Raw genomic sequence first — 17494 nt, forward strand, 5'->3', positions numbered from 1 at the left:
GGAATTGTTTAATAGGTATAGAAGTTTAGTTTTGTAAAACGAAAAGTTTTGGAGATTGGCTGCACAATAGTGTGAATGTTCTTTATTACTGGACTGTATGTACATTTAAAAATGGTTAAGATGGCTAATTTTTTGTTATGTATATTTCCCCACAATTTTTTTTGTTTTTGCGCACAACTTCATTTAAGACCCACCAGTTCTCAACCCACATGTTAAAAAAAAAAAGTATAATAATAGTAACCTAGTTCAGGGGGTCTGAGGGTTAGTTGAGACAATATAAAGTACCGCCCCCCAGGCCCCCCCCCCCCGCCCCGCCTCATACTCACACCAATAGCTAATACTAACTGGGTGCTTTGTGTCAGGTGTGATTCTAATGAATCCTCACAACAACCCTATGAGCTCAGTGTTATTATTTCCATCATTTTACAAATAAAGGATGAAGGCATGTTGTTTACATAATGTGCCCAAGATACTCAGCTAGTAAATGCTCAATAATTAATAGATAATACTGACACTGTCATACAGAGAAATGATCTTTGTCATGGTAGAATGCGGTGTAAAAATTATTAGCATTTCATAGTACTGTAGAAGTTCTGAGGAACCATATCTTTCAGCCAGGGGATCAGAGAAGACTTCATAGAAGACATGAGCCTTGAAGAAAACGTAAGATTTGGACTGGGATGGGGGTGGGGTCAAAATAGGCAGCCATAGTTGGGAAGGTCCATCAGGTTTGCAAGAACAGGACAAATACCTCCCTCAGGCTGGCTATAGCATAAGAGGCAGCAAGGGTGGAAGATAAACCACTAAAGATAGGCAGGAGGAGAGGAGCTTTTAAAGTCAGACCAAGGACAGCTGGTGAAAATCCACTGAAAATGAGGGCCTGATGCTTAGAGCCATGCATGGCTCATGCAGGTAAGGTAGGGGGTGGTTTTGGGGTTTTTTTTGGCCATACCGCACAGCCTGTGGGATCTTAGTTCCCTCTCCAGGGATTGAACCTGTGCCCCCTGTATTGAAAGCTCGGAATCTTAACCTCTGGACTGCCAGGGAAGTCCAGGTGGAGAGTGTTTTGAGTTGGGAGTGTTTTGAGTTGAGTATGAGGCCTTTGCATCAATCCCCCCCCCCAAAAAAAACACCTGAGAGAAAATGTTGATGGTGGCAGTGGAGAGAAGGAATGGGTAAGGGAGACTCGAGAACTGATAACTGATAAGATGAAGAGGGCAAGGGGTTAAACCACGTGTTCCTGACAACAGTGAATGCAAAGCTCACGTGGTAAGGAGCACAGCTTGACCAGTGTGGCTGGAGCACAAAGGGTCGGGGAGAGGCCGAGGCTAGCACTGCACGACGTTGTGGGCTCCGCCACAAGCAGTGGGAACACATGGAGGGCTCTAGACGGGGATGATGGAGTGGGGGGCTGCAACAGGATCAGATCTGCAGTTTCAAAAAGCCTATTCTGGTCACTGCAGTGGACAGCATGCCTCGGAGGGGGTCCCGAGTGGATACAGGAAGCTTGGGAAGGTCCTGATGCCTGCTGACTGACAGTCTGAGGCCTATTCATGCTTTTCTGTGTCCTCTTGTGAACGTAGATGTGAACTGTATAGATATGGGAACTGGAGACGACTTGTTCTTCTGCTGTTTACTCTGACTCATCTCCTTTGTAAACAGTAAGGTTATTGAGGGTGGAGATTCAGTTTTGTGTTTTTTCCTTTGCTGTAAATCCCTGACACCAGAAGCACAATGGATATTCAGATGGAAAGTGAGTACTGAAGATCACCCAGGCTGCCATCTTTAAATAGCCCCAAAGTAACATTTATTGACATTATTGTATTAATAGTGGTTGATATTTTGTTCTGCATTTTTTTGTTGTTGTTTAATCCATTTTGGGCCACCTGAGCCACCTAGGAAACCCTCTGCTTTTGATTTCTAGACATTTGGAAGGAGGCTGAGATATTGCAGAGAAAAGTCTAGATATCTCAACCATGACTACCCAAAGTGTGGTCTGTGGATCAGCAGCATTGGAATCACCTGGGAGCTTATTGGCAATGAAAAAAATCTCAGGCCCCACCCCAGACCCACTGAATCAGAATCTGCATTTTAACATGATCCTCAGGGGATTCCTACCCATATTACAGTTTAAGAAGTACCTGGGTATCTAAAGCAACGTCCCTCTGCCTTTTTGCGGGTGACACTCATACCTCAGGCATGTATGACATCCCCCCATCCCATCTGGTGTGGAAGTCTGTGCCTATGGGTTTCTTTCCCTGCCAGGCTGAGGGTTCCTGGAAGGTGGGGGCAGAGCACTGTGTCTGGCCCTGCGTCTCTCATAGCCTTGAGCACAATGACAGGAAGCACAAGACCAGAGTTTCAGTCTTGGATCTGATATTTATGAGCTTTGGGTTTTATAGCTTCCATGAGTGAATTTTCCATCTTCCCAAAGGACCCATCCCAAATCTGACTGCTGAAAAGCTGGAGATGGTGGCAGGTTTCTGTACATGGTTTATTTACAGGCTTCATCTATCGGAAGAGGCAGTTGGATAGAAAGAGGAAAGTGATAAATTCCAGAGTGGATGACACCAGGGCACATAAGAAACGTGGGCTGAAGTTACCCCAAAAGCTGCCCTAAGAGAGAACCCCAAGGCAGATGGAAATGCTCTGAAGCAGGCATAGGACCACTCCCATTTTTAACGAGTAAGTAAATGACTCAGGCTAAGGGACTCGCCGAAGCTCCCAGGAGTTCACAAGCTCCTGCGTGTTCAGTCGTTAAGTCGTGTCCTACTTTTTTCGACCCCAGGGACTGTAGCCCGCCAGGCTACAGTCTGGCAGATTCTCCAGCAAGAATACTGGAGTGGACTGCCATTTCCTTCTCCAGGGGATCTTCCTGACCCAGGGATCAAACCCGCGTCTCCTGCATTGGCAGGTGGATTCTTTACCACCGAGCCACCAGGATAGCCTCTTTTTGTTTCACAAGCTCTTACGAGTTAGTTATTTCAGGAAACAAGTGTCCAGGAGGCTCAGCCTAGGGCTGCTGGAAGGCCAGGGACAGTCAGAGACTGAGACTCAGGACAGATGCACCAGACCTGCTCCCAGGGCTTTTTCAGAAGGTTCCAGCTTTGCCTAAAGTTTCCTATTGGCTTAAAAACCAAGCCAACTTCATCGTGGGAGAAGCACAACAGGGGCCTTGTGCCCTGCAGACTTCCTCTGTAGTCAGGCCACAACAGAGCTGTGAGGAATGCGTTGCCTGGGCCTGGACGGGTTCCAAGGCTCAGGATCTCCCAGGGACCGCCAAACTCGGGCACCACTTCTTCACTCAGAAACCCTGGGCTCAAGATGATGTGTGGCCTGTCTGGAGTCCTGAGAGCCCTGCCCCCAGATCAGCTAGGAACAGGGAAGAGCAGAGAGTTTGAGAAGAGATGATGGGCGGGGAAGAGATCTTCCTACATGGCGTGGAAGTCACGTCTGCCTTAGCCAAATTTGACGCCGTGTGCCAACTGTTCTGCACGTGTGACTCACAGTGGAGTGGGTAAGATCTGAGTCAGTCTGGTATTTTTCAACTCAGAAAAGGCTGAGAGGTTCAGATGTGAGGGAAGGGACTCAAAGCAAAGGTCTGCCAGCTACTATCAAATATACTGCACCTTAGCTCTGGGGCTCTGAAGTCTTGAGTTTCTGCAAGAGGCCTGTCCACATGGTCTTAGAATCACACCCCAATTAGCCTCCCCCACTAGTCAATGCCTATCCGTGTGCTGCTGCTTTGCTGGGCTCAGTCGTGTCCGACCCTTTGTGACCCCATGGACTGAATCCCACCAGGCTCCTCTCTCCGTGGAGTTTTCCAGGCAAGAGTACTGGAGTGGGTTGCCATTTCCTTCTCCAGCGGATCTTCCCGACCCAGGGATTGAACCTGAGTGTCCTGCAACTCCTGCATCAAAAGGGGGATTCTTTACCTACTGAGCCACCTGGGAAGCCCATCCCTATTGATAAATGATTATTAATTTGCAAAATAACTCTCCCTCCGATCCCTAATGCCCCATTCAGAGTTCAGCATTTCTCTTCATTTTCATTTTTATTTTTCTCCAGTTTACGAAGGGCTTGGTGTCTTCTCTTTATTCTTCCTCACCTTGTTCACTGAAATCCTGGTTGGTGGTTCTGTCAGCAGAACTACAAAACCAAGAAGGCAACAGCATTTTAGAACTTTCTTTGCGCCACTCAGAGGGTAAAGGCACGTGGAGGGGATGTGAAAGGGAAGGTGGGGTCTGGAGCCACGCAGGATTGTGTTCATTCACTCAGTCGTGTCTGACTCTTTGCAACCCTGTAGACTGTAGCCCGCCAGGCTCCTCTGTCCATGGGATTTTTCAGGCAAGAATACTGGAGTGGGTTGCCGTTTCCTCCTCCAGGGGATCTTCCCAGCCCAGGGATTGAGCCTGCGTCTCCCACGTTGGCAAGCTGATTCTTTACCACTGAGCCACCTTGGAAGCCTGGAGCCACACAGACCAGTCCAGATCCCCGCTCCGTCACTATTAGCGGTGCAACCCTGAACAAATTACTCATCTTTAAAATGGGATCATAATGCCAATCCATGAAGAAAAAGATAAGCAATAGATGGAAATTTGATGCCAGACATGTGGTGGGCACTCAATTTATGGTCAGAAACATCACCATGACTATTACTCATAGCTTGGTTAGACAGCAGGCCTCCCACATGGCAGCGGACACTACCTGGAAATTTTGTCTGAAGCCACGTAGCTGCCACCTCTAGTGGGACCTGCCTCTCCAACTTTCAAATTCCAGTTTCTCTCCAGGAATCAGGGAGAGGAGCTGGGTTTGGGGCATGTAGAATGTCTTTTGCCCAACAGTAACACTCACAAAAGTTACCATTTATTGAGCACTTACTCTGGGCTAAGCAGTATTAACACATATCAACTCATTTCATCCTCATAGCTACCCTGTGAGATAAGCACTATTATAATACTTGCATTTTCACAGGTAAAGAAGCAGCTCAGACAGGTTAAATGACTTGCAAGCTCCCATAATACTAATAGGGAACAACTGGGAATAACAAGAATGGTGGTTTCTATGTACCAGGCACATATGTGCTCAGGACTTTTTTGTGTGGTTGTACAGGTTGTTCACAAGACAGCCTCCCCACAGGGGCAAGTTGGGCCTGAAACTCCATCCCTGCTGTTTCCCAAGTTCTGGACCCAAGTGCAAGGCTACGTCTACCTGGAGGAAGAACACCTTTCCCTAATTTGACAAAGATACCATTTGAGCTGTCAGAGGCCCTGTTAATTTTTTACATGTATTACCTTCTCTAATCCTCAAAATAGCTCTGTGGGCTATATTCCTACCCTTATTTTATAGATGAGGAAATCCAGGCCTAGAGAGTTCAGGGCACTTGGCAAAGTCACTTTGTGAGTGATAAAGCTAGGATTTGAGCCTGACACCCAAACCCATGCTTGAAGCCAGTAGGCCATTATCCTGACTTCACCTCTAAGTGCTCAACAGGTGAATGAAAGAAAAAAATACACAATCATCTGACCTTTTACCCTAAAAAAACATGGCAGTTCTTATGAGACCCCGGGGCTGTCAAGGCCCTTCATAAAGTCACAGGTCAATCGATCAGGAATTTGGAGCACTGTCTTTCCATGCTCCAAACTTCGAGGCTTTATGCTCGTTAACCATTTCAGTAGCTCAATTTCCTCATCTGAAAGTGAGAGTAATATTATGAAGGAAAATTTCTCATAGTTGTTGCAAAGCATGTGTGCATAGGTAATAGTCCTCATAATCAGCCCGGGAGAAAGGCATTCGCATCACCCTTTAGCTCAGGGAGGTGGGTGACATGCTCAGGGTCACAGTGAGTAGGGCAGAGGAGACGGGAAATCAAGGCTCCTGACTCCCAGTCTCATGCTCAGCCCTCGCTAAGTACTTTCCAACTTTTGAAGCATCCTGCCGGCTGCCCGGTGACCCAGACATCACACAGCACACATGCAAATCAGATGGCACTGGAAGGGGACATTAATCATGTGACCACACTCGGGTGGTTCAGAAGATGAGGCGGGCAGGAGCACTCCGGGAGGAGCCTTTGCTTGGCTCCCACGCCTGAAAACAAAACCACCGCCTTTGTGGGAGCTGGGGCTGCCTGGGTTACAGCCTTGGGTAACGTAAGGCTTTCCCAGAGCTGCCTTAGGAGGGGAGGACGACCTGGGTGCATTTGAGAGCAGTGCCCGTTTGACAGGGCTCAGTCGTCCCCACCTCCCTGGCTGTGGCCGGGCTCAAAGGAAATAGCATCTGTGGAAGCACTTTGCAGAGAGGTGCGGTCCAAGTGCAGAGGGCTATTGTTTTTCCTTCCCCCTCCACCCCCGCCACCAACCCCGGGGATCTCAGGAGGCTGATTCCATCTGTGTTCAAATGACAGACTTGCCCATCCTGTGATAAAACGCCGGCTGCTGTCCCCACCCCCTCTGGGTGCTTTCCAAAACAAAATCACGCACACACACGTGTCCTCTGGCCTTGCCTTCCCAACAATGCACCACTATCTCCAGCTCTGCAGACCTGCTGTGTGCAGGCTGGCAACCCCCCCCCCCGCCTCCCCTGGTTTGGGGCTGTGGGCCTACTACTCCTTAAGTGGGGCAGTACCTGAGGATGACAGGGGAAGAAGAAAGATACAGACATACAGACCTTCCAGCGATTGCCACACTCGTTGCATAAGACAAAGGTCGTCATGGGCTCATCAGCGCTGCGTGTCTGCACCTGAGAGAAAAAAAGAGAGTGGGACCACTCGTGAAGTCACCCGCCCTGCTCTTGGACCTGCCATGGCTCCCACTGCAGAAGTCAGTCAAATCGCAGAGGTTGGCACCATTATTCCCACGCCACGTTGGCAGTGCCCTCATCACTGAGCGCTCCGTTGTGTGTGCATATGTTTCCCTCTCTCCTCACAGGCCCATCGGCTCCCTTCCAGGATCTCACTGGCTCAGCCTGACCTCTGCACTCTCACACTTCTTGTTGATCCTTCTGAACTGATCTTTATTCTCTTGCTTCAGGACTCATCTCCTACAGGAAAAATGAACACATGCTATTGGATGCACCTCTCTGATCAGAACTGAGTGAGCTGGAAGCACTCTTAGGGATCATTCCGTTTCTTCATTATACAGGTGGAAGAACGGAGGCCCGGAGAGGAAAGAGGATTTGAAGGTCATGGGGGATATTTAGTGTTGTTTTCTGGTTTCTCATCCCTTTAACTAGACCGTTCAGGTGCCGAAACCAGGTCTGCCCCCGCAAATCCCAGGCATTTCTGGATTTAACAACTCCTGTTCTGATTTTCTGCAGCCCACCCTGGATGCCCATGACATGTAACAAGTTGTGGCTTTGCAGACTCTCAGCTGTGAACCGTGTCAGCTGGTGTCTATGGGGTGGGAGGGAGTCCCCTGGCTAATGAGCGTGCCCAGCCACGGGCCAGGAGGACACAGCACAGCACGGCCTTGTCCCTGCAAAGCAATGACACCCTAGGAGAGAGAATTCTGCAGAGAGTAGGAACCTGCACACGCATCTTCGGATTCCTGAGTGGGAATTCTCCGAGGGACTCCTGGAAGGCAGGGCCGACTACTGCATTTCTGCTGCAGCCACACGTCCCCAGGGGCAAGGTGCTTGCTTGACAAGTAGATGGGGGAATGAACAGAGCTCTAGAATAACAGAGCACTAATCCAAATCCAAGAATACTGGTGCCTCAAAGGCATAACATGTGTAACCCAGAACAGGAGGCCAGGCCAGGGCAGTGGTCTTCACCCTCAGGACTCAGGGCTCAGTCCCTTAGGCTTTACCACCAAGTTGGCTAGACTATAGGCAGAAAGGTCTGGATCTGGGTTTATTATTCTCTCTGCCACAAACCGTCTTTGCCGCTTTAGACAAAGCCTGTCCCCTCTGGAACCTCAGTCTCCCTGTGTGTGAAGTGAGGAAGCAGAGGTTTTATTGCCAAGTTCTCTTCCAACCATCTGTGACTCTGCAGAAGTTCTGTGCCCCTTTTAGGTCTGGTCCTTCTTATTCTGCCTGCAGGTCAGATCCTGGTGGCACCTCACAGACATAGCTCTGGGTGCTTCTCTCTGCATCTCTTCTAGAAGCCACAGATGTATCATGCTGGTGAACCAGGACGTGCCCCTCTCCGCAGCCTAGAGTTCTAGCCCCTTCTCCCTGCTGGCTGGTCCCTCAGCTCCTTCCGGTCCCCGCCCCACGCCATGCCTGGTTATAGGTGCAGTTCTTCTTCCTGCATTTGCTGCACTGGAAGAGGTCGGTCGTGGTGCCGCCTGTCTTGGCCATCTGGTGCTCACGGATGGCCTCCTGGGTCATGGCATTCCTCAGTTCCCGCAGCTCATCACTGGCCATTTCCTGGAGAAAAAGGAGTGTGCCCTTCAGGGCTAGGGAGCCCCCAGGAGCCCTACCCCACACCTGGGTTTCAGGGAGCTTGAACAGAGGAAGGGGAACATTCTGGACTGAATATGAGGAACTGGAGGGAAGCCTGGCCCTGTCCCAGCTGGGGCAAGGCTTCACCGGAGGAGTCCCCGTTCTGCCTCTGGGTAGCAGGTCAAACCCTGGGGCTCTGACCAGGCCAAGTACAGTAGGGCCTGTATGGGAGAACACAAGACAAAGAGCTTCTGCCCAGAGTCAACAATCTCGTGTACATTTCCTCAGCTCTGGCGCTCACGACGCCCGCCAAGGACCTCGGGAACCTGCCTGAACTTTTCTGCTTAAGCTTATTTGACCACTGACCCCGTGATCTGTGATGTTCCCCTTGTCCTTCCGGGCTGGACTTGACTCAAAGCCTGTCTGAGCTATAATCATCGTTCAGCCAGGCCATTCTGCCTGGTGGGAACCTTGGCCTCACATCTCCACGACTTACAGCGGCTACCCCACCCAAGCAGGACCTGAGGCTCCCAGGTTCACACCACTGACTGCTCACCGGTGGTTGCATCATGGAGCATCTTTTTCTATAATCTTCCTGCAGAATGGAGCCTCCCATCTCCTGTCAGCTCCCTGTGGACACTCAGTCTCTGCATTATCTAGGCCCTACCCCCCCCCCCCCCCGCTTTTTTTGTCTATCTCCCTAGCCATCTGACGCGCCTTGACCTTCTTCCAGAAGAGAGAAGGACACTCAAGCTGGAGAGAGCTCTAGTTAGCCTCGGTTTAGGGGGAGGAAGATGGCTGAAGCTAATTTTTTTGGGGGGGGCTTCGGCACATGGCATGTAGAATCTTAGTTCCCTGCCCAGGGATTGAACCCATGCTCCCTGAAGTGGAAGTGTGGAGTCCTACCCACTGGGCTGCCAGGGAATCCCCCAAACCTAAAGTTAAAGGAGAATCTGGGGGCTCCCTGGTGTCCAGTGGTTAGGACTTGGTGCCTTCACTGCTGCGGACAAGGTTCAGTCCTTGGTCAGGGAGCTGAGATCCTGCACATCCTGTGGCATTTACCAAATTAAAAAAAAAAGAGGATTTGGCACTGGCTAAACATTTTAATTACTACCATTTAGCCTGACCCCTTAAACTGTGGAGAACAGAGTTGGCCCGAAGGTCAAACAACTTTTGTGTGCCGATTTCTGCGTTACAACCAATTGTGTTTCCTGATAAAATGCAGATTCCCATGAATCTAAAACTCTAAGGGTAGGCCCAGGAAGATGCATTTTTACTAGTGCCCCCAAGGTATCCCGTGTACATGAACGCTTAACTCCCACTGTGTCAAATGCAAGGACTAGGTCCTAACCAATGGCAGGGGTATACACGAAACAAGTCATCATGCTCAGTTGTATCCGACTCTCTGCGACCCTGCAGACCGTAGCCTGCCAGGCTCCTCTGTCCATAGGATTTCCCAGGTAAGAAAGCTGGAATGGGTTGCCATTTCCTTCTCCAGAGGCTCTTTCTGACCCAGGGATCGAACCCACGGTTCCCGCAGCTCCTGCACCGCAGGTGGATTCCCTACTGCTGAGCCACCAGGAAAGCCCACAAGTCAACCCCGGGCTATATAAGCAAAGAGCAGCTGACTTTAATTTTGGGGGACTTTCCAGAGGATAATATATTTGTTCTTTCAAAGTGTATTGGATATCAATCTCTTGAAGGCTTTTCATAGCATTCATGTGCTGGTAAACTGGCTTTGGCCGCAGAGGGTGGTTGATTTGTAGCATCTACCAGTTTCCATGGTGTAAACACTCCCACCACAGCCTTTCAAGCTACTAATGTGATGGAACTGAACGCAGAGTTGGGAACAGCTACACACAATCAGCTCTCTGAAGCTGGTAGGCAGGGACAGCCCACCACTGCCTCTAAGCCCTGTGGACTAAGATATGACATGGTTCCTATCTCCAGGTAATGATATCTAGTCGAAGAGCCAAGCATTCACCTAAGATTGCAAGATAGTGTTGTCGTTCCATCGCTCAGTGGTGTCTGACTCTTTGCGACCCCATGGACTGCAGCACACCAGGCTTCCCTGTCCTTGACTATTTCTGGAGCTGTTTCAGACTCCTCCATTGAGTCGGTAATGCCATCCAACAATGTCATCCTCTGTAACCCCCTTCTCCTCCTGCCCTCAATCTTTCCCAGCATCAGGGTCTTTGGAACTAAAGCAAAAGTCTGCAAAGTGCGGGGAAAAGCCTGACTAGTGGCTAACTGCCTGGGGGCAGGGAGGCTCATGAAAGAAACTGACACCTTCACCAGACTTGAAAGATAAGCAGGACTTCTCAAGGGGCATGGCACAGTCCAGAGGAATGTCATGTGAGAGATCAGAGGACAAGACTAACATGTTTGGGGAAGGGCACCTGGGGTGGGTTCAAGGTGAGGAATGTGGGAGACCAGGCTAGCGTCAGACTGTTCCAGCTAAGAAATAGAGACCAGGAAATCAACTATACTCCAATTAAAAAAGAGAGCGAAAGAGAGAACAGGAGAAAAAAAAAATCTGTCTACTCACCAATCCATTTACCTATCTTTGCCTGCCTTATTTAGGAAGCACATCAAAGACACATGAGCCAATACAGTAATATAAAAAGGTTGAAAATGAGGAAAGTAAGCAATGACACTGGGTCTTCATGTCACATACAAGGTGAATTTGAAACATATTTGTTGAGCACTTAAGACACAGCAGGCACTGGCCTTGATGCTGGGAACAGACAAAACCCCTGTCCTTGCAGGCTGCCAATGTCTCCACTCAACAGTTCTAATGGGTATCTCAGAATCCACCCCATTCTCTGAATCACCGGGGTAAGAGAGGAAAAGCCAGAAGAAGGAAGCATGAGGGCATCACATGGACCAGGAAACAGACAGAGAAAGGGAGTTAGGGAGACCCAGGAGGCAGAGAGGGATGGCCAGTCACACGTGGGCATCTGCTTCGCCAGGCTCTGTCTGATGGGAGCCTCTGTCTTCTGAGCCACAGCATAGCAGGCATCCCAACCCCAAGTTATTTTTCTTACTGGAGCAAAACTAGTCCTGTTCAGTTCAGTTCAGTCGCTCAGTCATATCTGACTCTTTGCAACCCCATGGACTACAGCACACCAGGCTTCCCTGTCCTTCACTATTTTCCGGAATTGGCTCAGACTCATCCATTGAGTCAATGATGCCATCCAACCGTCTCCTCCTCTGTTGTCCCCTTCTCCTGCCTTCAATCTTTCTCAGCATCCGGGTCCTTTCAGATGAGTCAGTTCTTTGCATCAGATGGCCAAAGTATTGGAGTTTCAGCTTCAGCATCCGTCCTTCCAATGAATATTCAGGACTGATTTCCTTTAGGATGGACTGGTTGGATCTCCTTGCAGTCCAAGGGACTTTCAAGAGTCTTCTCCAACACCATATTTCAAAAGCATCAATTCTTCAGTGCTCAGCTTTCTTTGTAGTCCAAGTTGTTATTTTTCTTATATGAGTGAAAATGGTCCTGTATTTCTTTTAATTATTATTATTTTGGCTGTGCTAGGTCTTTGTTGTTATGAAGGCTTTTCTCCAGTTGTGGTGAGTGAGGACTACTCTCCCGTTGTGGTGCCTGGGCTTCTCATTGCAGTGGCTTCTCTTGTTGCAGATCATGGGCTCTAGGGTGCACACAGGCTTCAATAGTTGCGGTTCCTGGGCCCAAGGGCACAAGCTCAATAGCTGTGGCCCACGGGCTTAGCTGCTCCTCAGCATGGGGGAGCTTCCCAGATTAGGGATCGAACCCATGACTTCTGCATTGCAGGCGGATTCTTTACCACTAAGCCACCAGAGAAGCCCCGATTCCATATTTCCTATAGAAATTTCCTGCCTGGAGCAGAAGTTGACCCAAGAAGAAGGCCCCCTGGGCCTCTGCTGCCTGGGTTGCTGGCAGGGGCCCTTTGGCGGCTGGCACCGGCAGTCCCTGGGGAGGCCTGGTGTGGTCCTGGCTTGCTGTCCTTGGCCTGGTCAGCCTCTTCTTGGGCCTGTTGATCACCTGATTCTCTTGCCCTGTTCTAGTGAATAGTCCTTGGATGGGGCCAGAGTTGGCCGCTTGCTCTGCTGAGACGTCTGGGGCCTCTGTCCTAATTCCGGCACCCAGCTCTGTTCCAGCCTCCGGCTTCTGGGAACTTGCCAGGCTTGGCTCGCACTTGTGGCTACACCTTGCTGCTGCTTCTCCAGGGCCTGGTTTCCCAATGTCTCTGCAGCCGCCCGTAAGACACTCTGATGAGCGCATTCTTACGACACACACGCACACAGAGGCAGGACCCCAGGGCCACAGAGTGACAGACAGACGGAAACGCAGGCTGGGTTCCCATCTAAGCTGCAGCGCCACCTCACAAGGAAAGAGGATACTGTTAAGCCAAGTTGCATGTGTAACCCTGGGTATATGTTGTTAGCAGCCTAAAAAGATCAGACATTTTAAATTAAGCAAAAAGCCAATTCTGTTCACCTGTGCCAGATTCCCCATTTTTATCCTAAAGCCAGGGTGGGTGGGGGGCCTCCCTTGTGGCTCAGCTGGTAAAGAATCCGCCTGCAGTGCAGGAGACCTGGGTTCAATCCCTGGTTTGGGAAGATACCCTGGAGAAGGGAAAGGCTACCCATTCCAGTATTCTGGCCTGGAGAATTCCATGGACTTGTATTAGTCCATGGGGTTGCAAAGAGTCGGACCCAGCTGAGCGACTTTCACTTTCAGGACTTTTTGTTGTTTTGGGTATTTGAGGAAAGCAGTGAACCCAATTCTCAGAAAAATGTTTGCATACATATTACATGGGGCTTCCTAGGTGGTGCTAGGTGGGTGGGGGGCTTCCCTTGTGGCTCAGCTGGTAAAGAATCTGCCTGCAGTGCAGGAGACTCAGGTTGGATCCCTGGGTCAGGAAGATCCCCTGCAGGAAGGTATGGCAACGCACTCCAATATTCGTGTCTGGAGAATTCCACGGACAGAGGAGCCTGGCGGGCTACCTTCCATGGGGTTGCAAAGAGTCAGACACAACTGAAGCAACCGAGCAGGCAGAGTACACATTATATAACACACACACCACACACCTACGTACACTATACATTAACTACACACCCCACACACCCACCCCACACACGTGCACTACCTCTCACACCCCGCAAACACACAGAGGCACATCCAGACTCCAAGACTTGACTCTGCCCCTTCTCTGGGCCTCTTGGATTTAGTGGCGCTTCAGCTGTGCCAGCGCTGTGTGCTTTCAGGGAACCCCCTGAGTGCTGGCAGCAGAGAGCTACTCATACCTGAGGGTGTGCAAAGGTCTTTCCAAGACAGACTCTGAAATAAACAGATCTGGGATCAAATCCTCATCATCACTTATGAGTTGAGTGTGGCCTCAGTTTTCTCAGCCATAAAGTGGGGACAACATTTCACCGTGATGAGGGTTACATGAGCTGGCTGGTGAATGGGCCTAAGTTCAGTCCAGTTCAGCCGCTCAGTCGTGTCCGACTCTTTGCGACCCCATGGACTGCAACAAGTCAGGCTTCCCTGTCCATCACCAACTCCCGGAGCTTGCTCAAACTCATGTCCATACTAATTCTGAGGAGGGCTTTCTTTGTCTTAACCTTTTAAACACTTTACATGTGTTATTAACTCATTCTGCCCTTCATGAGATAGCTGTTATTCCCAATTTACAGATGAGAAAACTGAAGCATAGACAGCTTGAGTGGCTGATCTAGGATCACACGGCTCACGGCAGAGGCAGAAGTCAAATCAGGGCAGTTTGGTGTAACCGCCGAGCTTCTAACCACTGCATATGCTCCCTCAAACAGGCTGGTTCCCTTTTCCTTCCCTCACTGACCCCTTCACACTGGGTCAACCCTTCCCTCCTGTTAAGTTCCCGCAGGGACTCTGTCACGGCAGCCGCCACCTCTGTACGAAACGCATTTGTATACGTGTCTGTTATTCTCCATGGAGTCAGGGACTCCAGTTCAGGCCTGGGCCCGGAGCTGGGGGATGGGAGGTAGGACTGAACGAGGCAGAAGAGGGAGGCAGAGCACAAAGCAGGGAGGAGGGACTTCCCCGGCGGTCCAGTCGTTAAGAATCTGCCTTCTTATGTGGGGGACACTTGCTCCTTGGAAGAAAAGCTATGACCAACCTAGACAGCTTATTAAAAAACAGAGACATTACTTTGCTGACAAAGGTCCGTCTAGTCAAGGCTATGGTTTTTCCAGTAGTTATGTACGGATGTGAGAGTTGGACTATAAAGAAAGCTGAGCGCTGAAGAATTGATGCTTTTGAACTGTGGTGTTGGAGAAGACTCTTGAGAGTCCCTTGGACTGCAAGGAGATTAAACCAGTCCATCCTAAAGGAAATCGGCCCTGAATATTCACTGGAAGGACTGATACTGAAGCTGAAGCTCCAATACTTTGGCCGCCTGATGCGAAGAGCTCACTCACTGGAAAAGACCCCGATGCTGGGAAATACTGAAGGCAGGAGGAGAAGGGGGAAAGAGAGGATGAGATGGTTGGATTGTGTCACCAACTCAGTGGACATTGGTTTGACCAAGCTCCGGGAGACAGTGAAGGACAGAGAAGCCTGGTGTACTGAAGTCCACGAGGTCGCAGAGAGTTAAATCCTCTGAACCTCAGTGTCCTCACCTATAAGACTGGACATGATAAACATTTCTCCCTCGGTTGGTGTGAAGCTAGAACCGGCCCACGCGCCTGAAGCGATGACCACGGTGCCGAATACCTGGGCGCTGTGTTCACTGTTCTGACGGCGCAGAGGCCCTGAGGGATGGGGCATCCGAGATGGTCCCCCGCTAAGGAAGCCTTGGCTCATCGCTGCGTCACAAGCCTCTGCCTCTCAGACTAGGGCGAGACTGGAGGGGCCCCGGCCCCGCCCTCACCTCCGCCGTCATCTTGGCAATGAGCCCCGCGGAGATGGCCCCGCTGAGCACGTTCCGCCTCAGGCCGGGGTTCCTGGGGTCCTTGAGGTTGCTGATGCGGCTGCGCACGCGGTTCCGGTACTTCATGTCCGTGCTCTTGAGCTCCTGGTAGATATGTGACACCGTCAAGGGCCAGCCAGCTACTCACAGAGGGCCTGGAGGACGGGGAGCCCCAAGGCCACCTCTCCCTCTCCCTGGACTTGGCTCACCCCACGTGCTCGAGTGAGTACCCTCAGCTTGTACAGGGGTCAGGCCCCTTCATGGCCTCTGACTCCCCAAGTCAGGGTCCTCACGCGGGCATGTGGGATCAGCCACTAATCGGGGATAGGAAACAGCCTTCAAGGTGAGATCGGGTCATCACAAGCACTGTGGGACCAGGGACCCCAGGAATGGGCAGTCTGGGTTTGTCTGAGTCTCCTGTGGGACCTCAGGTGAGCCCAGGACCTCTTTGTGCCTCGGCTTCCCTCTTCATAAAATACAGGTTGTCATGAGGATTCCCTGAGCTAAGCTGCACACTCGACTAGCGTGGTGGTCGGGGGGTGTCAAATGCTCAGCCTTTAGGGGCTAAGATGATAGTGATGACGATGACGATGACCCCCTAGTTTGGAAGGGCTCCTGGACACTTTAAGTCCAGCTGTCAGAGGAAAACATCAGATTGGGGGCCACGTGTCTAAGGCTCTAGTAAGTATTACAATAAAGAACGCATTGGCTTTTGTTTCATCTGGTGTTTTCAGCATATTAGAACACAGACCAACCTCCCCTTCCCCTCTTTTTCTCTAGGAATACCTATCGCAGAACCCACTTAGGGACTTGCTGGTCAGTTAGTCTGCTCATTAATAGATGAGGAAGCTGAGGCTCAGAAAGGGTACAGGCCCTTGCTCAAGGTCACAGGGCGCATTCCCGGCAGAGGCAGGGCTGGAAGCCAGACTCCCTCCTGACGGTAACACTCTCTTCTCCACTCACCAGGCAGGAAGTCACCCCTGGCCACCGACCACAGGGAGTTCTCTGTCCAGAAGCTGCATCCCAGATGGGCCTCCCCCCTCCTCCCTCCCCACCCCCTCCTCCCTTCTCTGGAAGAGCTCAGGGGACACAGCCGCGTTTTCTTGGCCTCCGCGAAGCCAAAGAAGAATCAGGAAGATGAAGACTTTTCTGGGAAAAACCCTATACGAGAAAGAAGCTGTGGGGAATGTGGAGAAACGGACACAGCTGGCTAGCTCCAAGTGGTGGGAGGGAAGGTGGTGGTATTTATTTTTTCGGTTCATCTTGTTTGTATAGTACAATAAAATGTGAGAAGGAAGAATATGCTCTCATGCACTTGAAAGCCCCAGTATTTGTTTAAAAATCTTCTGTGTTTGGGATCCTTGGAGGTGGAGACGTGCTTGATAAGTGGGGACAGCAGAGCTGAGGATCCTTTCGTCCGCCTCTTCCTGAGTCTGCCTCCTTTCATCAAGGTTGCAGAGGAGGATGAGGCAGAGCAGACCTGGGCATCACTGACCTCCCACCTCCGCTGACCTCCTCCCCACCCCGACATGAGCGCGTGAGAGCTCCACAGCTGCCATGTTGGTCCAGGGTCACTCCAAAGAGGTCCTACCTTTTTCAGGACACGGAGCATTCAAGCCCCCAAACTCATCCTTCCTCTGACCTCCCACCACCTACGAACAAAGAGCTGAAAGGTTGTTGGTGCAGCTCTGATGGCCTTTCTTTAAGAGGGTCACTCAGAGGATGGAAGGCCAGCAGTGGAGACTGTGCACTGGCCCATCCACCTTGTGTCCCAAACTGGGCTTGAAGGTGGAGGGACCTTCTCGGAGGGACAACTGTTCGGGAGAAAACAAAGATGAAGCTCTGATAGTTCTGATGCCTTGTGTTCTGTGATCCTGAGTTAATTAGAAATTTTGAACATGTACTTGGAGAGGTATTAGATTAGTTCAAGAAGTGCTGGTTAATAACTAAGTGATGGTGGAGGGAAACTCCCAGGAGATGTGTTGGAGGATATTAGGGTGGTTCTTAGGCAAGAGATCGAGGGAGGCAAATCTGTTTTCTGAGATTGGCCCCTGTACTTTCCCTAGCCTGCTGAGCCCCTAGATAGAGCCCAGGAGGCCAGGAAAGGGCCTTAATGGGACATTCACACCCCTGTTCCCTGGGGAGTTCGTCCCCACCCTCCACACTTCTTTGAT

At 50.6% G+C, this 17494-nt stretch overlaps 1 protein-coding gene across 2 annotated transcripts in view; it reads right to left on the reverse strand.

The window, feature by feature from the left end:
- Positions 1 to 4035: 4035 nt before the first annotated feature.
- The window catches only part of TCEA3 (transcription elongation factor A3), a 43140-nt gene continuing 29681 nt past the window's right edge, over positions 4036 to 17494 (reverse strand). For both annotated transcript variants that reach the window (XM_043909207.1, XM_043909206.1), the window contains 4 exons: positions 15282 to 15436; positions 8221 to 8367; positions 6667 to 6738; positions 4036 to 4149 (listed from right to left, as the gene is read on the reverse strand). In XM_043909207.1, the coding sequence (XP_043765142.1) occupies positions 4141 to 4149; positions 6667 to 6738; positions 8221 to 8367; positions 15282 to 15436 (383 nt within the window). In that variant the 3' untranslated portion in view covers positions 4036 to 4140. The remainder of the gene's footprint in view (positions 4150 to 6666; positions 6739 to 8220; positions 8368 to 15281; positions 15437 to 17494) is intronic.

This window comes from Cervus elaphus, chromosome 8 (genome assembly GCF_910594005.1).
Source record: "Cervus elaphus chromosome 8, mCerEla1.1, whole genome shotgun sequence".
Classification (NCBI taxonomy): Eukaryota; Metazoa; Chordata; class Mammalia; order Artiodactyla; family Cervidae; genus Cervus; species Cervus elaphus.